Genomic DNA, 25,884 nt, shown 5'->3' on the forward strand with positions numbered 1-25,884 from the left:
TTGGCCCAGTCTTGACGTTTCAGCTTGTGTGTCTTGTTCAGTGGTGGTCGTCTTTCAGCCTTTCTTACCTTGGCCATGTCTCTGAGTATTGCACACCTTGTGCTTTTGGGCACTCCAGTGATGTTGCAGCTCTGAAATATGGCCAAACTGGTGGCAAGTGGCATCTTGGCAGCTGCACGCTTGACTTTTCTCAGTTCATGGGCAGTTATTTTGCGCCTTGGTTTTTCCACACGCTTCTTGCGACCCTGTTGACTATTTTGAATGAAACGCTTGATTGTTCGATGATCATGCTTCAGAAGCTTTGCAATTTTAAGAGTGCTGCATCCCTCTGCAAGATATCTCACTATTTTTGACTTTTCTGAGCCTGTCAAGTCCTTCTTTTGACCCATTTTGCCAAAGGAAAGGAAGTTGCCTAATAATTATGCACACCTGATATAGGGTGTTGATGTCATTAGACCACACCCCTTATCATTACAGAGATGCACATCACCTAATATGCTTAATTGGTAGTAGGCTTTCGAGCCTATACAGCTTGGAGTAAGACAACATGCATAAAGAGGATGATGTGGTCAAAATACTCATTTGCCTAATAATTCTGCACGCAGTGTAGGGCTTATTTCAGCCAACAGGAATCTCATCCTTGTGAACACAACGAGTTGTAAATTGGACCACACACTGATATAGTCCAAGTGCAGTCCTGAATTTTTGCAGGAAAATGGACAAATATATAAGATTTGGTGATCTTCTTGGCACGGACCGTTGCTTCCTGCAGAAAATCGCTCATGTGAACGCACCCATTCAATTAAATGAGTCAGTGTTCAGTTCGGACACCGTAAACTGCACCAAGATGGAAAAACACCAGTGTGAAATTAGCCTTACTACCCCTTTAACCATGCATGTAAACTGTAATGTTATCTGTGACAGACTCCGATTACAATGTTCTTCATTCCAATCTTCTGGCTATTAAATGAAAGTTACTAAAAATCCTCATTAGGTAACAGACCAAATTCTTGATTTCAGTGTGTTTAGGATTTTTGGATATCAGCCAAAAACAAAACTAATGTCTGAGCCAATAGAAGAACCATTATGAACATGGAACTCACTGTTACTTGCAGGTTACAGCTACCCCGCGTTCAACTATACGAATAGTTATGGAGGACTGAATTTTCATGGAAGCACAATGAATTCCAACACAGGTAAGATACAGGCTCAGCCCTTCTATTGAGAGCTTCAGGACGTTACTCATAATTAACTTGTTACAAAAGACGTGTCCTGTTTAATAATAGGGAATAACCCTGAACATCTTGTAGGGGCCTTTTTACTTGGGGCGATAATCAAAAAATAATTCATTACATCGAGCAGATGTTCTGAGACATTGTCCAGGGTAGACGTAGGCCATTTGTTAGCATTGGAGACAAGAGGAAAGGCGTACAGACAAGATATCTCAAAAGTGATTGAAATTCCGGAAAAAAGCATGATTACTGTTACATATAAATGCAGGGCTTTTTAAAGTTAACACTTGCTATATGATTGATCGGCTATTTTTTTTTTTTTACAAATTTATCTTCACATGTAAAAGGATCCTAAATGTATTGTTTCTTGAGTGATGAGTAACATAGAGGGAGTATTAAATATAGAGAATGTGCATGAAATCAGCATACAGTCCATGCTTGAGAATATCACTTATTTCGGAGGCAAAACGTGAAGATTAGTCCCATTGAATGAGAGTGGGAGTAATCCTCTTGTGGATCCCCAGCAATGGCACAGACAGAAATCTGAAGTTTAGCATTGTATTTCTGCTATGGAAATTACATCTTGGAAACTATTCTGCTGTGGGAACAACTTCAGAGTATCCAAAATGTGGTAGCTTTCTACATTTTAATGGCTTATTTAGTGCTGCAAATCATCTTTGACATGCAGGGCTATTATAAAAGCCTACCAAAGCATGTCCTTATAAATACATACAATGCCTAATATGACTGTATTTTACAAGACAATAAATCATTTCCTCAGCAATGCTTACTCAGTTCAAGATAGCACACAAGTATTGCATTATTATACATACTTGACATTAAGCCCGTTGCAATAACGGGCGCTAGAACAGTAGTGCATAAACATTAGTAGGAACAGTCTATATTAAATGGCAAGGGAACTTGACCACACTGGCTGTGGCTGGTGGCCGAGACTGGCGGCTGTGGCTGAGACTGGTGGCTGAGATTGCTGGCTGCGGCTGGTGGCTAAGACTGCTGGCGGTGGCTGAGACTGCAGGAATGAGGCTGAGGAATGTCTACCAGAGCTGTTGCCCGTGATATGAATGTTAATTTCTCTACCATAAGCCGTCCCCAAAGGCATTTCAGAGAATTTGGCAGTACATCCAACCGGCCTCACAACCGCAGACCACGTATAACCACACCAGCCCAGGACCTCCACATCCAGCATGTTCACCTCCATGATTGTCTGAGACCAGCCACCCGGACAGCTGCAGCAACAATCGGTTTGCATAACCAAAGAATTTCTGCAAAAACTGTCAGAAACCATCTCAGGGAAGCTCACCTGTATGCTCGTTGTCCTCATTGAGGTCTGGACCTGACAGCAGTTTGTCGTCTTAACCGACTTACATAGTATATAAGGCCGAAAAAAGACATTTGACCATCCAGTTTGGCCTGTTATTCTGCAAGTTGATCCAGAGGAAGGCAAAAAACCCCTGTGAAGTACAAGCCAATTTTCCCCACTTGAGGGGGGAAAAATTCCTTCCCGACTCCAATAAGGCAATCAGAATAACTCCCTGCATCAACAAACCCTCTCTAGTAGCTCTAGTAGCTATAGCCTGTAATATTATTACACTCCAGAAATTCATCCAAGCCCCTCTTGAATTCTTTTATTGTACTCACCATCACCACCTCTTCAAGCAGAGGAGTCTCACTGCTCTTACCGTAAAGAATCCTCTTCTATGTTTGTGTACAAACCTTCTTTTCTCCAGTTGCAGAGGATGTCTCCTCGTCACAGTCCTGGGGATAAATAGATGATGGGAGAGATCTCTGTACTGGCCCCTGATATATTTAAACATAGTAATTAGATCTCTCCTCAGTCGTCTTTTTTCTAAAGTGAATAACCCTAATGTTGATAGTCTTTCAGGGTACTGTAGTTGCCCCATTCCAGTTATTACTTTAGTTGCCCTTCTCTGAACCATTTCCAGCTCTGCTATGTCTGCCTTGTTCACAGGAGCCCAGAACTGTACACAGTACTCCATGTGTGGTCTGACTACTGATTTTTAAAGTGGTAGGACTATGTTCTCATCACGGGCATCTATGCCCCTTTTGATGCAACCCTTTATCTTATTGGCCTTGGCAGCAGCTGCCTGACACTGGTTTTTACAGCTTAGTCTACCTTCACACTCACGTTTTGGCTTTCCGTTTGTGAGATCCGTTCAGGGCTCTCACAAGCGGTCCAAAACGGATCAGTTTGCATTCTAATGCATTCTGAATGGAAAATGAATGCATCAGTTTGCATCAGTTCAGTCTCCATTCCGCTTTGGAGACGGACACCAAAACGGCGTGTCCGTCTGATGAAACTGAGCCAAACGGATCCGTCCTGGCACACAATTTAAGTCAGTGGGGACGGATACATTTTCACTGACACAATCTGACACAATAGAAAACGGATCCGTCCTCAATTGACTTTCAATGGTGTTCAAGACAGATCAGTCTTGGCTATGTTAAAGATAATACAAATGGATCCATTTTGAACGGATGCAGACGGTTGTGTTATCTGGATGGATCCGCGAGTGTAAAAGTAGCCTGTTTGCTGTTCACTAAAATTCCTAGGTCCTTTTCCATGTTAGTGTTACCCAGTGTTTTACCATTTAGTATGTACGGGTGACTTGCATTATTCCTTCCTATGTGCATAACCTTACATTTGTCAGTGTTAAACCTCATCTGCCACTTCTCTGCCCAAGCCTCCAATCTATCCAGATCCATCTGTAGCAGTATACTGTCCTCTTCCGTGTCAATTACTTTACACAGTTTAGTGTCATCTGCAAAAATTCATATTTTACTGTGCAAGCCTTCTACAAGATCATAAATAAACATATTGAAGAGGATAGGGCCCAGTACTGACCCCTGAGGTACTCCACTAGTGACAGTGACCCAATCTGAGTGTGTACTGTTAATAACCACCCTCTGTTTTCTATCACTGAGCCAGTTACTTACCCACATACAGACATTTTCTCCCAGTCCAAGCATTCTCATTTTATATGCTAACCTTTTATGTGGTACAGTGTCAAATGCTTTGGAGAAGTCCAGATATACGACATTCATTGATTTGCCGCTGTCAAGTCTAGAACTTACCTCCTCATAGAAACTGATTAAACTAGTTTGCCATGACCGATCTCTCATGAAGCCATGCTGCTATGGCGTTATTTGCTTATTTTCAATGAGGTACTCCAAAATAGCATCTCTTACAAAACCTTCAAACAGTTTACCCACGACAGATGTTAAACTTACCGGCCTATAGTTTCCGGGCTTTTTGGACCCTTTTTGAATATTGGCACTACATTTGCTATGCACCAATCCTGTGGAACACTCCCTGTCAGTATAGAGTCCTTAAATATCAGAAATAAGGGTTTTGCTATGACATTACTTAATTCTCTTAGGATACGGGGCTGTATGCCATCTGGTCCTGGCGATTTGTCTATTTTAATCTTTTTAAGACGCCGCTGTACTTCTTCCTGGATCAGACAGGGCACTTTTAATGGCAAATTAACTTTTACATTCTGCATTTCATCTGACAGTTTATTTTCCTCAGTGAATACAGTGGAGAAAAAAATATTTAACAGCTTTGCTTTCTCCTCATCGCTCTCTGCAAGTCCCCCCTCATTACTCTGTAGAGGGCCGACATCTTCAGATTTATACTTTTTACCATTTATATAATTGAAAAACATTTTAGGGTTAGTTTTGCTCTCTTTGGCAATTTATCTCTCGGTCTCTAGTTTGGCTGCTTTTATTTGTTTTTTACATATTCTATTTTTATCCTTATAGTTTTTCAGTGCTTCCTTGCTATCCTCCTGTTTTAGTCATTTAAATGCTTTCTTTTTTCATTTATTTCTTTCTTTACCGTTCTATTTATCCACATTAGTTTTTTTCTTGTTCCTTAACCTTTTATTCCCATAAGGTATGTACCTCTCACACTTAGATTTTAGGATGCTTTAAAAAATATCCCATTTTGTGGCTGTATTTTCTATTTCTCGGCCCGTGTAAAGGGCCCTTTTAGTGTTGTCACGGGCAGCTATGGGCCTGGGAGGAAACAGAGCAAGAAAGCTCCATCCATGAAGTCAGATGCTGAAGATGACCCGCCAGTTCTGGGTTAAGTGGGAAAGATGCATCCTGATAGCTAGAGGTGATGTTAAGTCTGCTAAAAGAGTACTTATATGAGGCTTCAAAGGGAGTCCAAATGTGGAGTTCTGTGTTCACACTAACTTTTCTGCTTCGAGAATAGAATTCTAGTATTAATATTACAGTAAACCCTGAGTTATTAGACATAAGGAAGGAGGATTGTATAACATTTAAATGATTTGTGTACATTTAGTCTCGCAGTCCCATTGTGGTGAAGACCAGGAAGGAGATGAGTCTGTGCTGTCCCAGTGTAGAGAGAGCAAAACTAGCTGCGAGCGTCTGGAGGCGTCACTCACACACAGTGACTCACAAACAGATCCTGGAAGGAAGGAAGTAGAGGCCTGCAAAGTACCTGGTAAATGCAAACAAGCGTTAATAGCATTTATCAATTTCACTGATTTAATGTTAACTGCTCCTTTACGGAGTGCCTATTTGTACAACCATCGGATATGCAGTTCACAACTATACATCCACTTTAAAGCAATGCTTCAGAGGAGAATATTTCTGTAACTTGCATCAGATGAAGTACATTCATAACTTCTGTCTGCAATTGTAAGCATACAGATGTAGCAAAGTTTAACTTGACACTTATATACACAATTGCAGCGAACCCTAATGTGCTTTTTGTTGTGTTAATTATCAGTAAAGTTTGCTGCAACTTTGTATTTTACATGTTTGCTACATCTGTACCTACACAACCATAATATGGTAGTGTGTTCAACCAGAAACGAATGGGTCTTGTCTGTCAGTCAACAGCTGTCAGCCAGTCAGTATTACAGAAGTCACTTTCTGGCAATATGATTGGCTGAGATGTGACGTGTGGTGGTGAAGTTCCCTATTTGGCACATGACCCAGAAGTGACGTTCCACCTGGGGACACGTCACCGCTGAAGCCCATCATTGCCTGCAGCAGCACACATGACTCCATCTGTGCACTTTACTTGTGGGGACTAGAGGACTAATGAAGACAGTCCAGGAACCACAGAGCTGGAACCAAGCAGCAAGGAGCAGGTAGGTGAAGGTCCCCTCACAGGTCCTGTTTGTTGGGGGTGGAGAGGATTAAAAAAAAACTTGTGGACATTCCCCTTAAAAAAGGTATTGCCACCTAAGACATTTATGGCATACAGTATGGATAGAATATGCCACAACATGCCTTTCTCTTGGGTGTGGGTACATCCTCTGGGACCCACTGTTATCTCAAGAACAGGTCCAGCCATAAATGTAGAGCATGCCGTGCATATGCTGCTTTCTCCATTTACTGCTATGGGACAAAAATGACCAAGCGTGGGGATGATTCTCTGGGATAACCATATGCACTAATAAGGCATATGGACAAGGTTTATACTGATGGGATAATCCCTTTAAGAAGGGAATGGAGGAATCATTATATTCACAAAAATCATCTTGTGTTCCCACTATGTGATTTCTTGTGTATTGTGTTCTCCTGTCATCTGAGTTCACTGGCTGCTTATAAATCTTAGCACAGTCCATGTTCGGATGGTTCGTCCTTAGGCAAAATACAAGTCCAGCAGCTAGAAGGATTTAGCCCAGCTAAGGCTACTTTCACACTCGCGTTTTGGCTTTCCGTTTCTGAGATTCGTTGAGGGCTCTCACAAGTGGTCCAAAACGGATCAGTTTTGCCCTAATGCATTTTGAATGGAAAAGGATCCGCTCAGAATGCATCAGTTTGCCTCCGTTCCGTCTCCATTCCGCTCTGGAAGCGGACACCAAAACGCTGCCTGCAGCGTTTGGCTGTCAGTTTGACGAAACTGAGCCAAACGGATCCGTCCTGGCACACAATGTAAGTCAATGGGGACGGATCCGTTTTCTCTGACACAATCTGGCACAATAGAAAACGGATCCGGCTCCCATTGACTTTCAATGGAGTTCATGACGGATCCGTCATGGCTATGTTACAGATAATACAAACGGATCCGTTCATGACAGATGCATGCGGTTGTATTATTGAAACGGATCCGTTTTTGCAGATCCATGACGGATCCGCCCAAAACGCGAGTGTGAAAGTAGCCTTAGACATACACACAGTTTTTAATGAATCCCTGGATCTACTTTACCAGTGGGTTATTGTTTTTATTTTTTTACCACGGCGAGTTTCCCAACACTAGAGGAACATTCGTTCTGTTTTGTCTATCCATATGGTTTTCCTGGTAGAGGAATAGTGCACCATTGTCTTCTTTCTATGAACTTGTATCTTTGTCGTTGTTGCCTCAATCATCATCAACCTACATTGGAGGTGTACAGGATAACCCACTTACATACTGTTAGAAGGGATCATTTTCATGTTTCTAGGGTTGTAAGTCTAAAAAACATATGGGGGCTGATGTATCACAGGGGATGACAATCAGACTTTTATTTTCCTCAGGTTGTGAATTATTAGAAAAGACTGTGCAACTTGCAAAGCGACATGCTGCTTCCTTGTTTGACTTCGCAGTAACAGGAGATGTGAGAACGCTGCTGGCCGTGCAGCGCCATCTAGCGTCAGTTCAAGATGAGAACGGAGACAAGTAAGAAAAGAACTGCACAACAACTTCTTCTGGAAATATTTTATTGTATTGAAGAGCTGGCATCAGTGCACTTTCAGAATAAGACTGTTCTTTCTTTTTCAGTATTCTTCATCTGTCTGTTATTCATCTTCAATCTGCACTTGTTAAGATGTTCCTAGAGATAACTTCAGAAATTATATGTGAGGATATTATCAATGTGCAAAATGATCTGTATCAGGTATGTCACCAGTTCAACATTGTATATATAAGGGCACGTTCACATCAGCACTATTATTTCCATTGTTCTACTCAGTTATAAAATATGAGGCTTTTACAATAGCTTTAAATGGACAGTGATAGTGTTTCAACCATTGCCAATTCTCATTTTCCTATTATCAAGAATAATGCATTATTAGGGAGGCATTAGTTGGACTTACCATGTATCTAAGGCTAGTTTCACACTAGCACTAAACTGTTCCAGCAAACTGTTCCGGTAGAGGAATAGCCTGCCGGAGTTCGTCGCAACCGACATAGTCAAAAACTGCCAGTGCACCACCAGGCAGGGGGGAATCCAGCATATTTCCCACATTAGTGCGCTGCAACTCACAGGGACCCATTATAGTCAATGGGCTCAGGTGGGAAAAGGTGGTACCCTGCTATTCTGAATACGATGAACTCCGGCAGGCTGTTCCTCTACCAGTTTAGTGCTAGTGTGAAACAAGACTAAGCAGCTACTCTTAAAAATGTGACACTGATCATATAAATCTCTGAAAATTTGTAGACACCATTACATTTGGCTGTTATTACTCATCAAGCTGACATTGTTCAAGAGATCCTGAAAGCAGGAGGAGACCCATTAATGTTAGACCGCAATGGAAATTCTGTTCTGCATCTTTCATGCAGAGGAGGTGACGCAGCAACCTTAAGCATTCTCCTTAATCATCCCAAGATAACTAAGATCATCAATCTTCCAAACAATGAGGGTAAGTAACTGTTGGGTTGCATCTACATGCATCGGAAAGCAGAGAATATGCCATTAATTTTGCAGATTTCATCCCTCTACATTGAGAGGGGCATGCTGCTGATATAGGCCCCTTTCAGACAAGCGAGTGTCATGCATCAGACTCGCAGCGCAGCACCTGTCCTGACCTTCCAGCACTCACGGGTCGCATAGCATTATCTTGAAATGTATTAGATGACACTGACATAATGCTGTCAGTGTTGTCCAATACATTCCAGGGTTACATAGCATCATAAATCAATACAATGCAATGCGACCTGTCAATGCTGAAAGTTCAGGCCGGGTGCCTCGCTGCGAGTCCGAAGCGTGACACTCGCTCGTCTGAAAGGGGCCTAAAACCTACTGCAGACCAACTTCTATGTGTTGAAATCTCATTCACTTTGCTGCTCCTGTATTTCTGTTTTACTTACTCATACCAAAGTGAAGCTTATGTTTTTCAGAGATTAAAAAAAAATGCATGGCCTTTTAATTATACATGAGTTTACACAGTAAAGATGCCGACGGACCTTTAACTAAACTCGCTGATCATCTGAAGGGTATAGGGAGCATCTGATTTTCTCTTAAAGGGGTTGTCCACTTTTTACTATTGATGACCTATCCTCAGGATGGGTCATCAATATGATATCAGAGAGGGTCTGACCCCTGGCACCCCCACCGATCAGCTGTTTCAAGAGAAGGAAGCGTTCATACGAGCTCTGCCTTCTCTGCTCTGTTTACCTGATCGCCGCAGCAATTGCAGTGGTGAGCAGGTGTAACTACAAGTATGGCGTCCCCATTCACTTCTATGGGACGGTTCTGTAGTATTTACTTGAACAGACAGAGCCATCCCATAGAAGTGAATGGGGACGCCTTAACTTGGAAAAAAAAAAAATATATAGGGCATGTTAGATTTCAACATAGTTGAAATAGTATTAGTCAGGCACTCACCAACTGGCACGACACAGATATATGTAAAAAAAAATGCGTTCATTAGTATCAGTATAAACAGTATAAAAAACTGTATAAAAAAAGGGGGAGGTATAAAAGGGGGATATATTGGTGAAAAAGGATATAATTAATTGATAGAAATTGATAGAAAATTTGTATTTCATGATGGTATTAAAACATAGTGGTGTACAACATAGCTAGTATGCTAGTAATGAGCAAGAATAGATGTATAATAATGTCAGTAAGTAAAAAGATGTGCAAAAAAAAGGGATGTTATCACATTGACCATTAGTTGGATGGTGGAAAATGGTATGTGCCATAAATGTTCTAGTTCACAGTAGATAGGTTAATTTGTAGCAAAAAATTGTGCCGTGAATATATACATATAATGAGTGCACTTGTTTCTAGGGTTACTCACAGTTTGTGGGTGATGTGCGGTTGAGGGCGATTCCGGTGGCGTCCCACCTGGTAATCGCGCTTCATTCACCCTACTTGTCCTCGGCCTCCAGTTGATGTTGCGGGGGTTAGAGCTGATCGATGGTTCTGGCTGCGGTCTACTGGCCTGTAGGTTGGCGTCTCACGAGATGTGCTCCCGGTCACATGATGTGAATCCGATTGGTTGGCCTGTATGTTGGCGTCTCACGTGATGTTATCCCGGTCATGTGTAGAAAGTCCGCTATTTTGCCAATTACTTCTATATGTTGAGGTCCGGAACCGACGTATTTGTACAAATATATTGAAGTGTTTTTTTTAGTGGGTAGTCATTAGATGCTTATTGCCAGACGCGTTTCGAGGTAACAACCTCTTCCTCAGTGGCTGTAGTGTATACTGTCTGACTCTCCACTTTTATACCCACTCCTTGATCCACTAAAAACCCGGAAAGGTAAAAGGAATCCATAAATTTCAAGTGGTCTGGTATAAAAACCGGGTGAGTCATACCAGTCAGAGCACCAACCTATATCGATAGGGGAGGAGAGCCGCCAAATACTACTTACCTCCTCTAGATTTCAACATACCCTGTCCTTTGTTTGCACAGTAGATAAGCTGCTACCAGAGCTCTCTGGCAGTGGCTTATTCCTCTCTTCACAGTTAGGCCATGTCCAGCGTGCATGTTTAAAGAGGAGAGTGACCATAAATAACTCGCCGATATGAAAATTCGACCAATAGTTATTTAATGTATATGGCCACCTTAATATATTGAAGCTATGCGAGTATGCTTCCATATTCAGAATGAACATATTTATCGGAAAGCCCTTCATGTAAAATGTCTAGAACTATAAGAATACTGTGTTTGCATACAGGATTGAATGCAATTCATGAAGCAGTTATCGCAAATAGCATGCCCTGTCTTAGACTAATGATATCAGCAAAGGCAGATGTGAATGCACAGGAACAGAAGTCCGGGAGAAGCCCCCTCCACCTGGCCGTGGATCAAGACAACATCTCCCTGGCAGGCTGTCTTCTTCTTGAGGTGGGTCTTATTTACAGTGTCTCCCATTTGTTCAGTGTGGTATAATAATTATAATAATAGGCACTGACTATGTAAATTCCTTGCCATTCAAATGCATTTGCAAACCGAGAAATCTAATTTAAAGGGGTTTTCCAGGATTTTGATATTGATGGCCTATCAATATCAGATTGGCAAGGGTCCAACACCCTCCACCCTCACCAGTCAATTGTTACCTTGTAGCATAGTGGATGGAGCTGGTAAGTACAGCACTGCACCCATTAAGTCAAAGGGAGCAGCGCTGCAGTTACCAGCTCTGTCCAGTACACAATGGATGGAGCTCTGTAGTTCTCCCGCTGATCTGATATTGATGGTATATCCTCAGGATAGGCAATCAGTTTACAAATCCTGGAAAACCCAATTTTTTTCCTTCCTGTTTTCCAAGAGCCTCAACTTTTTTTTTCCCGCCATGATTTTTGGGTTTTAATTTTATAGCGTTCACTTTGTGTGAAAAACACATGACGACCTTAGGGCTCGTTCACACGACCGTGCTGTTTTTTGCGGTCCGCAAATTGCGGATCCGCAAAACGGATGGAACAGCAGGCCTATTATAGAAATGCCTATTCTTGTCCGCAAAACTGACAAGAATAGGACAGGACTCATTTTTGCGGGGCCACGGAACGGAGCAACGGATGCGGACAGCACACTGAGTGCTGTCCGCATCTTTTGCAGACCCATTGAAATTAATGGTTCCGTATACGGACCGTATGCGGAACGCAGAAAACGGCCAATATACGGAACGCAAAATACATTCGTGTGAACGAGCCCTTATTCTGCGGGTCAGTATGAATACAATGATTCAAAATTTACATAGCCTTTAAAATAAAAAATGTCAGCAAAAATTGTTTTGCCTCTCCACATTCTGAAAATCTTTTTTTATATTTTTGTCTACACAGCTGGTACCTTTTTAGGGATACATACAACGTTTTAATCACTTTTTATTTAATTTGGGTTGGGGGGCCAAAGTGACGAGAAAACAATGAATCAGGCAGTTACATTTTTTTCTGTTACAGCGTTCATCTGGCATGAAAAATATTTTAATAGTTCAGACATTTTTTTTAAAGCGGCAATATGAACTATGTTCATTTTTCATTCTTTATTTTTATATGTAAAATTGGGAAAAGGAGTGATTTGAATGTTTAATTATGTGCTTTTTAGATTTTTTAAAACATACATTTTTTATAGTCTTAGTGGACTTGAACATGTGATTGTTTGATCACTTACACCATAGCCTGCAATGATATATTATTGCAGTCTATGGTATTCTTAATGGCTTCCTTTCAAGCCCTGCCATAGGCTGAGCTTAAGAGGCAGTTTGACACAAGTTGCTATAACAAGTAATAAGAGACAACCCTGCGATTTTGCCCCCTCCCTCTGTCTAACCTCCCATTTGCCACGTTCTCTATCTGAGGGGTTAAATGACCATAACTGGAGTTATTGCTGATCCCGGTCATTGCAGCCCGGTGTCAGCTGTATTAGGCCTCTTTCACACGGGCGTTGCTGAAAAATGCGCGGGTGCGTTGCGGGAACACCCGCGATTTTTCCGCGCGAGTGCAATACATTGTAATGCGTTTTGCACTCGCGTGAGAAAAATCGTGCGTGTTTGGTACCCAAACCCGAACTTCTTCACAGAAGTTCGGGCTTGGGATCGGTGTTCTGTAAATAGTATTATTTTCCCTTATAACATGGTTATAAGGGAAAATAATAGCATTCTGAATACAGAATGCTAAGTAAAACAGGGCTGGAGGGGGTTAAAAAAAATAAAAAATCATTTAACTCACCTTAATCCACTTGCTCGCGATGCCGGGCATCTCCGTCTGACTCTTTTACTGTCTAGGACCTGTGGAGAGCATTAACTATAGTTTAAGGACCTGGGATGACGTCACTCTGGTCATCACATGGTACGTCACATGATCTTTTACCATGGTGAATCACCATGGTAAAAGATCATGTGACGTACCATGTGATGACCGGAGTGACGTCATCCCAGGTCCTTAAACTATAGTTAATGCTCTCCACAGGTCCTAGACAGTAAAAGAGTCAGACGGAGATGCCGGCTACGCGAGCAAGTGGATAAAGGTGAGTTAAATGACTTTTTATTTTTTTTTAACCCCTCCAGCCCTGTTTTACTATGCATTCTGTATTCAGAATGCTATTATTTTCCCTTATAACCATGTTATAAGGGAAAATAATAAGGTTCGGGTCTCCATCCCGATCGTCTCCTAGCAACCGTGCGTGAAAATCGCACCGCATCCGCACTTGCTTGCGGATGCTTGCGATTTTCACGCAACCCCATTCATTTCTATGGGGCCTGCGTTACGTGAAAAACGCACAAAGAGGAGCATGCTGCGATTTTCACGCAACGCAAAAGTGATGCGTGAAAATCACCGCTCGTGTGCACAGCCCCATAGAAATGAATGGGTCAGTATTCAGTGCGGGTGCAATGCGTTCACCTCCCGCATCGCATCCGCGCGGAATACTCACTCGTGTGAAAGGGGCCTTACACAGCCAGCACTTGCCACGTATGTAGCAGGGTCCACTTGTAAGCCTACTCTATACTTACCCTGCCCACTAATGGCATACATGTACGTCATTTTGCATAATGAGCAAAGTGCATCTATGACTACTAATTGTAGCAGTATATTCTCAGCAATAAAGCTTTGGAAATAGGCATGGTATACATTTAGTTGCTGGAAGGTCAAACCTCACCAACTAAACAATTCTATTGTACCATATTTATGCGAGTTGAATCATTAGTTGTGGGTTAAACATATCACTAAAATGACTCCATGAATAGTGTTTGTAAAGAATTTTATATTAAGTGATTTCTTACAGGGAGATGCTTGTGTCGACAGTACAACCTACGATGGAAATACCCCTCTCCACATAGCAGCTGGTAAAGGCTCCACAAAACTGACTGCACTCCTGAAAGCAGCAGGTAAATCCACCTGGTTTTAATGTCATTCCTGTATTTGGTAGAAATTTGGAGAGTAAAACGGAATTAAGCCAGGCTTAGTTGAAGAAGCAGTTAGCATATTTTTGGTGTGTGACAGCAAACCAAGATATGAAGCATGTGGAGACCATACAAGTTCAAGCTGATTTTACCCTGACTGAATTCAAAACTATGGCAGATCTGAACTTAAAATTAATTATTGTCCAGGTGCTGATTGCTTCATTGAAAATTTTGAACCCCTCTACATACCTGGGAACACAGAGGATGACAGTGATGTAGATGAAGGAATTGTCCCCGGTACAAAACCACTAGACATGGCCATCAGTGATGAGGTAAGCAGTAGTTGTTTTTCCCTGTATTCTTCACAAAAGAGTTTCTGAATTATTCTGTATCTTACAACTGGCCACACATATTAGGTAAATCTTGGCCAAGAGTGTATAGACGTCTGACAGTGCTGCGACCTCTGTTGTAAGGGTAAAATGGGGAATTGTGGTCCACAGGCATACTGTGTGCATGGTCAACCTTTTTTTTGCAGTTACACATGGAGCCAGGGGCGGACTGACCGGTCGGGCACTTCGGACATGGTCCGAGGGCCCGGCCGGGATGGGGGCCCGCCCCAGAATAACATAACACCGGGCCCCGCTCACTGTAATAGTAATATTCCTACAGTATGTGAACAACTTGAAATCCCCTGCGATCCTCTCTCTCTCCCTCTCTGTACTCACAACCTCAGTAGCATAGAGGCAGCAGCAGGCAGTGTAATAGGAGCCGACAGTGGAAGCTAGCCCCGCCCCTCCCCACCCTCCAACTAATCAGAGGCAACCAGCAGTCCAGCACTGACTCACAGCATAGGGGGAGTCGCAGGGACTCAGAGAATCGTCTGAGAGTTTATTAGTTAAAAGAATCTAATGAGTCAGAGACTGTCACCGAGTCCCTGCAAGACTTCCTGCTCTGCGGCTCCCTGTCTCCTGAGAAATAAGTCCGGGGGGGGGGGGGGGGGGGGGGGTGGTATAGTATTGCATGTAGCAGAGCTGTGTGTGTACAGGGTGCTTGCAGCAATGTAGCAGGGCTGTGTGTGTACAGGGTGCTTGCAGCAATGTAGCAGAGCTGTGTGTGTACAGGGTGCTTGCAGCAATGTAGCAGAGCTGTGTGTGTACAGTGTGCTTGCAGCAATGTAGCAGAGCTGTGTGTGTACAGTGTGCTTGCAGCAATGTAGCAGAGCTGTGTGTGTACAGGGTGCTTGCAGCAATGTAGCAGAGCTGTGTGTGTACAGGGTGCTTGCAGCAATGTAGCAGAGCTGTGTGTGTACAGGGTGCTTGCAGCAATGTAGCAGAGCTGTGTGTGTACAGGGTGCTTGCAGCAATGTAGCAGAGCAGGAAGCCTGGCAGGGACTCAGTGACACGTCTCTGACTCATTTGATTCTTTTAACTAATAAACTCTTAGACCATTATCTAAATCCCTGCAATAACTATACAGTGTAATTACATCAGTCTGCTCCACTGCAGCAGAGCTGTGTTTGCCAGGAGCGAGTCCCTCCAGACCTTCGGTTCACTTGAGAGCCGACTCAGCAAGTGAACCGAAGATTCGATGAGCTGAGCATGCGCATTGATCTTCAGTTCACTTGCTTCTGCCGGCTCAGGAAGTGAACCGGAGATCCGATTCATGAAAAAGATCCGAACCTTCCATCTCTAAATCTCAGTAGCAGGCCGGGCGGCAGCGCAACTCTCTGACGTCACGTGCCTGCTCCTCCTACTTCATTCATAAAGTGGGAGGAGCAGGCGCGTGACGTCAGTGAGTTGTGCTGCCGCCCGGCCTGCTACTGAGGTTGTGAGTACAGAGAGGGAGAGGATGAGGATCGCAGAGGATTTCAAGTTGTTCACATCGGAATATTAGTATTACAGTGAGCGGGGCCAAGTGTAATAGAATACAGTGACTGCTCCGGGCCCCGCTGCCATTACAACACCAGATGCCGGTGTTCCGTTTACTTGACAGTATTATGTCTATATCGTGGGAGATAGTTTTGCATTACGTCTAGCTTTAACTGCTGACTAATATAAAATTTTAAATCTTTATTTCATTTCCTTAAAACAATTTTCCACGATATAGACATAATACTGTCAATTAAACGTCACAGAGGTGCTGAAGAGGTCTAGATATTTGCATTTTGTTAACCTTTATTTTTGTTTGCATTTTGTTAACCTCTACTGCGCCGGCGCCAAGTCGTCTTTTTCGCGTATGCGCAGTGTATTGGGGATCATTCACTCACAGGGACACTGTTATGGGGGATCTGTGGATGACACTGTATATGCTGCTATATATGTGTCATCCACAGAGCCCTCCCCCCACAACAGTGTGTCATCCACAGAGCCCCCCCACAACAGTGTGTCATCCACAGAGCCCCCCCCACAACAGTGTGTCATCCACAGAGCCCCCCCACAACAGTGTGTCATCCACAGAGCCCCCCCCCACAACAGTGTGTCATCCACAGAGCCCCCCCCCACAACAGTGTGTCATCCACAGAGCCCCCCCCCACAACACAACTATTCCCCACCCCTCTTGTAATTGTTCCGCTACTTGTGGGCTGCGCGGGAATGAGTTGAGTCACTTCGGAGGCCAATCCCGTCCTGCAGCGCGTGATCCCGCAAGACCTGCCGCTGTAGGTCATGGGTCACGCGGGATCACGCGCCTCAGGATGGGATTGCGCACCGAAGTGACTGAACTCATGCCCATGTAGCCCGCAAGTAGCGGATCAGTGGAACAAGTACAAGGTGGGTGGGGGGATGATCTGTGGGGTTGCCTAGACGGCTAGGCCCTTCACAGTAGTTATTAACCCCTTTCAGCAGTCCCCCATTCACTGAAGGGGAGACTGCTGAAAGGGATCAATAACTACTGTGAAGGGCCTCCCCCCCTTTCACAGTAGTTATGCCCAGATATGTGCCCCCTTCACAGTAGTTATGGCCAGATATGTGCCCCCTTCATAGTAGTTATGCCCACACTGCTTCTAACAGAGGCTCACTAATGGACGCTGAGATTAGATCACCCCATATGAGAGCATTGAATCAATGCTTTCCTATGGGGAAAAATTTGACCATGGAGGTCATCATGCAGGGTGTGAGGACGTCCAGCGTCAGATACCGGACCAAAGGTCTGTTTTAATCCAGGAAGCCCTCAGGTGGCTGCCAGCGACTAGAGGCCGACTTATAGCTGGAACGTAAACATTGCAGTTTCTCTATAACATTGCAGCTCGATTTGCAAAAGGGACACTGTACCCAGACCACTTCAATGAGCTGAAGTGGTCTGGGTGCCTTTTGTGTCACTTTAACTTTGAAATCTTATTAAAGATTGTGTAGGGTGTGGCTGGAGGCGGGGCATGGAGGCGGGACAAGGGTGGGGCTTGCAGCAGAACATGGGTGGGGCCTGTAAGGGGGCCATTGATTTATTTTGCCCGGGGGCCCTGAGGATTCTCAGTCCGCCCCTGCATGGAGCACAGATTTGTTTGGGTCCATAGCCAATAATAGTCATAGACCTCTAAGCACCCACAATACAGAGTTTTAATACTAATTAATGGCACGTTTTCAAGAGAGTTTTCAGGACTACTCCCTGACTTCAATAACCATACAAACCTTCCAAAAATAGGAGAAAAAGGTCTATAATATATTCTTAATCTGAAAATCATCCACCATGCTCCAGTGCGAAGACTAGGCTGCAGTGATACTGCATCCATGATTATGTCATATCATATAGCTGTATCTTTCAGGAGTGGCTACAGGACATGAAATCCCTAATGACAAAGTTCCACATGATACAGTATATTGTTAAAAAATGTTTTTACCAGAGGTGACATCAGTAGGTTGGCAGTTTTTTCTTGTGGTAACTTTGAGTCCCACTGAAAAAAATGCTTATTCTTGTCCACAAAACATGGACATGGTCTATAATTTGCGGCTCAGACTGCACACAGATGATGTCTGTGTGCTCTCCGCATTTTTTGCGGCCCTCAAAAATGAATAGGTCACAGCTATTGAACACAGCTATGTATATGAATGAGAAACACAATAAGAATTACCTTCAAACAGGTTGAAAGTATTTACTAAATGACTGCATAAATTAGTATGTACAGAGCATGTACAGAGCAATAGAGATATGCTAGAATTTCCATCAGTTCATTAACATCATGCATTGAAAATCTTAATAAAAGAAAAATATTAAATATTAATTGGACAGTTATATACAAAGAAAGCATCAGTAAATAGCGTACAGTAGTTTTCCTTTGGTGCCCTGTTTTGTTTTTAAATGGATTCTCCGCAGCAGCCCAGGACCCACATGCTTGACTTTCAGCTTTGAGGAAAAAAACTACAGTAAATGAGTTACATTCTCTTTTTAGTTTATAATTTTTCATTCCTCTCACATGATGTCTCACAGGTCCTTGAAATATTGAACGGTAAACCATACATGTCACCAGTATCTTCCGAGGACACCAATTTACAAGGTACGTATCATAATTGGCCATAAGAATATTTATAACACTCACCTTCATTCCACTGAAAGCTACAACCGAATTCATAGGCCACTCTTCAATGGATAAAGCCTTCATACAGTAGAAGAGAGGGTTTGTAGTCTGTAAGAACAGGACACAGGTCTGTTAAAGAGCTGTAGACCTAAAACTTTTTGACTTATTAGATAAATAATAAAATAGATTAGTAACTTACATTTGTTGTCTCTGTAAATCTTTAGGGTATGTCCAGACGACACAGATGGCAGACCATGGCAAACTATGCTCACCAGCGGCAGCCAATGACTACAATTTGGCTGCAACAGGTGGAGATGGCTTGGCTGCATGTGGCTAGTCGCACCGTCTGGCCGTAGCCTTGAACTTAAAAAATTATTTTGTCTAAAAATTTTGTTATTAGTACTAATTATACATGTTCTGTACACTAGCACATCACAAACACAAGTTACACTGTCTACCCTTGCGTAAACACTGGACACAGCGTTCATTGCTCCCAACATGGCGGTAGTCTCTTCATTTGTCCACCTAACCACTGTCTCGGCTGCATCTTCTTCTGTACCGGCACCTAAAGTGTTAATCACATATGCAGGTACAGACAGCACAATTGCTGACATCACTACTTCAACTTGCATGGGGAAAAGGAGGGACCATTTTTAGAGCTGCACATGGCAGCACTCAGTGATTTATGCCATTTCTGAAATTTCATCAGAATATGGCCAACACTAGGGATGAGCGAATTGTGATTTACAAGTTTGAGTTCAGGGTTGGGGTTTTATTACAATTCCATTACCACGGGCCATAACGGAATTCTATGACGGAATGCATAACTGAATGCCTCCTAAATAGAATGCCTCTTTAACCACCTCCCGTCCGCCCATAGACTATAAACGTCCAGGAGGTGGTTCTCTATTTCTGAATGGACGTTCCAGAACGTCCGTTAAGAAACTGCAGCTGCACGGAGAGTGCAGGAGCTGTGTGAGGTCTTTCACAGACCTCGATCATCCCTGCACTGATACTGTACAGCGCTGTATTGCGCTGTACAGCCTCTCTGGGGGGTGCATTTCTCCTGTAGCTGGGGCTACTATGTCAGCCCCAGTTCCAGGAGAAATCAACAGTAAAAAAAAAAAGAAAAAGTGAAGTAAATGTCCCCCAGAGGTCTTGTATGACCTTATGGGGGCCGAAAAGTGTAAAATAAAAAAATTCCCAAGGAATAAAAAAACTGCCGTTATGGCTGGACGCATCTAAGAGCAGCTCCGGCTCCCATCATCAATCCTGAGCCATCCTGACCTTTACACTTGCCGAATTTCGACCTGAAAGGTGTCCCTGGGTCTACAAAAGTGCCAGATCAGAATCATGAGCCCCAGCAAAGCTCAGATGGTGGCAGAACGCCTTAAAGAATTCGCCAGACAAGACGCCCAACATGGCGCTGCAGCTCCCCCACCAACACGTGCGAACAGCACCAGGAGCCAGGCGGCACAGCAGTCACACTCCGATGCAGAGCCTGAGCCGGAGTTTACCCTGCAAACCTCACACCAACAACTAATGGCGGCCATAACAGGGTGCCAGGTCTCCCTGACAGGGAAAAGATAGAAGAGGTTAGGGTGGACTTGGGTCTCTTGCGCCAGGATGTGCAACAACTGCGCGAGAGAGTTAAGCTTACCGAGGCGCGAGTATCAGACCTGGAGGACTTGACTAGCCCCTTACCGGCAAGGCTTGCCGCTGTGGAGCCGTCTGTGGACATGTACCGCCAGAAATGAGATGATCTTGAAAATTGGGCACGGCGCAACAATGTGCGCATCATCGGCATGCCAGAGCGGGCGGAGGGCCCAGATCCAGCAGCTTTCCTGGAAGGATGGTTTAAATTGGTGTTTCCTAATGCTGCTTTTTCATCCGCTTATACAGTTGAAAGAGCGCACCGTGTTCCAGCCAGACCACTTCCTCCTGGCGCCCCTCCAAGGCCCTTTCTGGCCCGCATGCTAAACTGGCGCGACAGAGATCTTATTTTGGCGCAAGCCAGGGTCACACAAACCATCTCGCTGGGATCGGCGAACATATCTTTGTATCCAGATTTTTCAGCAGACCTGCAGAAGAAATGAGCCACATTCGTCTCCATTAAACGACGCCTCAGGGAGCTGAACTTCAAGTATTCAATGGCGTATTCGGCACGTTTACGTGTTATGGACGGCGACACGTCACTCTTCTTCTCCAACCCTGCTGAGGCGGAGGACTGGCTATCTGGGAGACCCCGCTGTTCCCCTCCCAAGTGATCGAGCTTGAAGATGAGGCCTCCAATGGCTTGCATAAGGGAGATGAAAAGGTTCCTGCAAGGACTGCACTATAACCATTGATTTACGGTTACCTTGGCTCGTGGTTCGGTAACGTATTGCACTACATCTCTGTGTGGACTTAGGGACACTGAGGTTTACTTATTTGCCGTTCAATTTTGAATGTACCTATGAAAATGGCAAGTATCACTGGTATTGGGGGGGGAGCCAGCTTCTCTACCTGCACTGGAATTCCACCTTTCTACACCGTGCAGGTCCCCCAAGCACATGGCCATTTGCTATTTTAGCAGTGTTGATGTTCTAACAGTTAACCCAATGTTTGGGTGGTTGAGAGTATATCTTATGTTACACGCTATTATTGAAATGTCTTGTAATCAAGTAATGAGTATTCAAGATAACATGTACTTTTCTCGCCATGGTGAACCCCAGTGGCTGTGTGCCTATCCTTATTACTTTGCCTGGACTCCACTATGGCGGATCTTAGAGTGATGTCCTGGAATGTGAGGGGTTTGGGAGGGCCCAGGAAGCGAATGGCTGTGTTTGCACATGTCCGTAGTTATGCTCCACATATTCTAGGGCTGCAGGAACCACACCTTACCACGGAAACGGGAGGGAGAGTCAAGAAACCTTGGGCTCAGTGGGTGGAGAGTGTCTATGGCAATTCATACTCTAGAGGGGTGTCCCTATTGATACACCGGGCAGTTCGGTGGGAACCACATCACAAGAGTATTGACCTTGAGGGAAAATATGTCTTTGTGTATGCTCATATTAATGGAATGCCGTATGTCATACTAAATATGTATAACCCTCCTCCAGCTAGTCTCTCGCTGCTCCAGACAGCGGCGGAGTTTGCGGCACAATTCCCATCAGCCGGGATTCTCGGCATGGGAGATCTTAATCTGCCCCTGGACGAAAAAAAGGACAGGTTCCGCAACCCGTCCAACAATTCTATCCGCCGGTCATCTAATACGGCTCTGGCGCGCCTGCTGCCTGAGCTGGGATGGATTGACATATGGAGGGAGAGGTATCCGGAGCTTTATCTAGGATTGATTACCTCCTGGGCACCCCTGGCACCTTTATGGCAATGCGAGACATACATTATGGGCCCCAGGGTCCGTCTGACCATGCACCTATTATGGCCTTGATCACTAATCCTTACACTGCTGCTCGCATTTCCAAGCAACGCATACACCCATTCTGGCTATCTTTAATGTCTCTAAATGATCGGGTACCTGACCAGCTTCATACCTTTCTTGCAATTAACTTAGCTGACACTGACCCGGCCTGTTGGAGACACTGAAGGCCTTCCTGCGAGGGTGCCTTAAATCTTCCATTTCTTATATCAAGAAATTGTCCCGTCTTAGGGAGGAGGATTTGGGCACACAGTGCAGGAATGCAGAACTTGCGTACGTCACTAATCCTACAGAGGAGAACAGGTTAGACTGGATGCTGAAGGGCAGACATTACATGTACCACTTACGGGGAAAAAGTGATCGCAAGATGCTATTCTTGCAGCAGCAGACCTTTGAGCAGGGTAGTAGAGTGGGTAGAGTATTGGCGCAGGTTGTACGTAGGAACAATATGGCTCCACCGATATTACGCATTGCGGACAATAGTGGGGTAGTGATATCTGAACCTGAAGGTATATTAGGTCGTTTTGGGGAATTTTATCGGGATTTATATAGCTCTCGGGTTCAGTACTCTACTCATACATTGGAAGAGTACCTCCAGGAGGTCTCCTATCCGCACCAGATAGAGAGCTGTTGGATGGAGAGATTACATTGGAGGAGGTAAACGAGGCGATCACGGGATTAAATTTGGGAAAGGCCCCGGGACCGGATGGGATCCCGTTGGAGGTGTATTCCAGATATGTGGACATTCTGGGACCCCAGCTCCTGCGCATGTATAAGGCGTCCTTGGCTGGTGGTGCGCTCCCGGAATCATTGTATGAGACTTCCATTGTAGTTCTGCTAAAGCCCGATAAGGACCCCTTGGAGTGCGGGTCATATCGCCCTATATCACTGTTAAACTTAGACTACAAAATTCTCACCAAATTATTAGCGAACAGATTGAATAGAGTAATATCATCTATCATACACGAAAACCAGTCTGGCTTTATCCCTGGCCGCTCCACTTCTAGTAACATAAGAAGGGCACAGGTTATTGCTCAGCTTGGATGTGCAGACCGGAAATTATGGGCTTTGGCGGCGCTAGACACTGCCAAGGCGTTTGACTCAGTTGAATGGCCTTACTTGATACAGGTCCTCAGGCACTTTGGCTTCGGTCCCACGTTCATCAGCTGGGTTAATATCCTTCACAGTTCCCCTTCCACGAATATTATGATTACTGGATCCCTGTCATTAACATTTTAACTATATAGAGAAACCAGGCAGGGTTGCCCTCTGTCTCCCCTTTTATTTGCGGTAGCTATTGAGCATCTGGCACTGAGGATCCGTCAGGATGTTACTTTCAAAGGTATAGCTCTGGGAAATAGGGAGGATCGGTTAGGCTTATATGCTGATGACCTAATTTTATACATGGATTCAGTGGAATCTACATTGCCCAGAGCAATAACCCTTATTGAGCAGTTTGGCTCCTTCTCTGGACTATGTATAAATTGGGCAAAATCGGCCATCATGCCTTTATGGGCCTCGGACTGGCCGTCTGTATACTATAATTTGATGGTAGTAGAAAGATTTAAGTATTTAGGTGTTATTATTACGAAAGACCAAGCTATCTCACATGAACTAAACACGATCCCCTTGATGTCATATTTCGTGGATAAATTTAAATCTTGGAACACCTTACCGCTGTCCACCATGGGTCGGATAAACCTAATCAAAATGATTCTCCAACCTAAAGCTCTGTATCTGCTGGAACATGCCTGTGTACCAATCCCACGTACATTTTTTGATAGATTACACTTGATTATGGCGTCCTTCATATGGGGCAGGAACAGGCGGAAACTGGCCATTAAATCCCTACAGAGGAGCTGGGATAAAGGGGGGGCGGCCTTGCCAGACTTATTTTTGTATTTCCTCGCTGGTCAACTGCGATATTTGGTGTCATGGGTGACCCGGGATGTGCTTCCCAATTCTGAATATTATCTGCAGGAGTACTTGCGGCTCTCCACTCTATGGCCCGTTCTTGAAGGCCTTGCATCTGTATCAGGTTCGTTTTTACAGATCCATAGACTTGCGCATCAGGTGTGGAGAGCTGCAAAGATGCAGCAATACAATGACCTACCGGATGATATTCCACTGTGGAATAACCCACTACTTCCTCATCTGTTACATTGTGAAGGGGAAATTGTATGGAAAGGATATGGGGTACACTATCTGAAAGATCTATATGAAAATGGCATTCTATTCTCCTTCTCTCAGTTACAGACCAAAGTTGGAATTTTGAGACCACATTTCTTTAGATATTTGCAGTTGAGACATGCCCTCCAGGCCCAATTACGAGCTCTCAAGGGGCCGGTCTCGGCATATCCACTCATTGGGGTTTTTAGAACTCAGGGGCCAAGGGGATTGATATCTGCTCTTTATACACACCTGCTCAATCTCAAATTCTCTGCTTCTCCCTTGGGTGCGGAGTGCAAATGGAGAGGCAACATACCTACTTTGTCAGATGAAGAATGGAACGAGGCCTTAGAGGCTCCAGTAGTTGTATCACCGTCCCTCACTAATAGACTGACACAACTTTTTATACGACATAGATGTTACACCGACTAGTCTTTTTAAAATGGGTAGGAGGCCCCAGACGGGATGCCACAGGTGTGCGCAGTTAAATGCGGATTTCTGGCACCTCATGTGGGACTGTAGTCACATTCGCCCATACTGGAGGGCTGTAATTGATGTCATATCCACCTTGATCCTAGATACTCTAGACTCTCTAGAGGTATGCCCCAAAGCTTGTTTCCTAGGAATTCTTAAAGATGATTTGCGATCACGCTATACACTCACTTTCATTAGGGAGGCTCTTTTCCTCGCCAGAAAGGCTATTGCTCTTGGATGGATGGCGGACAGGCCCCCCACGGTTGGCCAATGGAAAGCCCTAGTCAATAACATAATTCCGTTTGAGAGGATTATCTATTCCCGCAGGGGGTGTCCTTAAAAATTCCAAAAGATATGGGGACCGTGGTGTGCCTCTCCGTTGACTTTCACGATGGCCCACTTACACTCTATGGTGCAGTAACCTTGTATATCTTCTCACTCAGTATTCCGGAATTTAGGAAGGTACTTATTTAAAGTTATCACAACACAATTTGGGACTGTTAACCAGGATGTTTTAATAACGTACTGTATTATCGATGTATCTTTGCTCTTACTTGTCACGATGTTGTAGAATTCTGATATGTATTATGAGATGTGTAACTCACCACATACTTTTCTGAATGCTCTATAACGTACCTTGCTTGTTATTCTTCAATAAAGCGAGTTTAAAAATATATATATCACATAATCGACCCAGTCCAATAAACGTATAAGGTATCTGTGGATCGCTACAACTAGACAATATGGAACAGGTGCTCTAGGTCTATGTGGCCCACCCAGCCACAGAAAGGTATTTAGAAAGTAAAGAGAAAGACCTGGCACTCTAAATATGCAGCCAAAATCGAGATAGAGGTATTAAAATATTTAAGTGCTTTATTTAAAATATATTTAAAAATAAACACAGCAGCATATGGAATAAATAAGTAGCACTGAACTATACAATACAATAGCAGTAAATGGCGGCAGTGAAAAATCAGCAATAATATTGATATATAAAAAGTGTCAATAGTAAAAT

The 25,884-nt window shown here is 43.9% G+C and overlaps 1 protein-coding gene across 1 annotated transcript in view; it reads left to right on the forward strand.

Moving 5' to 3' along the window:
* The window catches only part of NFKB1 (nuclear factor kappa B subunit 1), a 139,322-nt gene that overhangs the window by 102,034 nt on the left and 11,404 nt on the right, over positions 1 to 25,884 (forward strand). Inside the window, exons 13-21 of the mRNA XM_040418220.1 lie at positions 1,116 to 1,196; positions 5,584 to 5,745; positions 7,773 to 7,914; positions 8,017 to 8,131; positions 8,675 to 8,876; positions 11,143 to 11,312; positions 14,184 to 14,286; positions 14,509 to 14,633; positions 18,721 to 18,787. Coding sequence (XP_040274154.1) covers positions 1,116 to 1,196; positions 5,584 to 5,745; positions 7,773 to 7,914; positions 8,017 to 8,131; positions 8,675 to 8,876; positions 11,143 to 11,312; positions 14,184 to 14,286; positions 14,509 to 14,633; positions 18,721 to 18,787 — 1,167 coding nt within the window. The remainder of the gene's footprint in view (positions 1 to 1,115; positions 1,197 to 5,583; positions 5,746 to 7,772; positions 7,915 to 8,016; positions 8,132 to 8,674; positions 8,877 to 11,142; positions 11,313 to 14,183; positions 14,287 to 14,508; positions 14,634 to 18,720; positions 18,788 to 25,884) is intronic.

The sequence above is a fragment of the Bufo bufo genome, chromosome 2 (genome assembly GCF_905171765.1).
Source record: "Bufo bufo chromosome 2, aBufBuf1.1, whole genome shotgun sequence".
Lineage (NCBI taxonomy): Eukaryota > Metazoa > Chordata > Amphibia > Anura > Bufonidae > Bufo > Bufo bufo.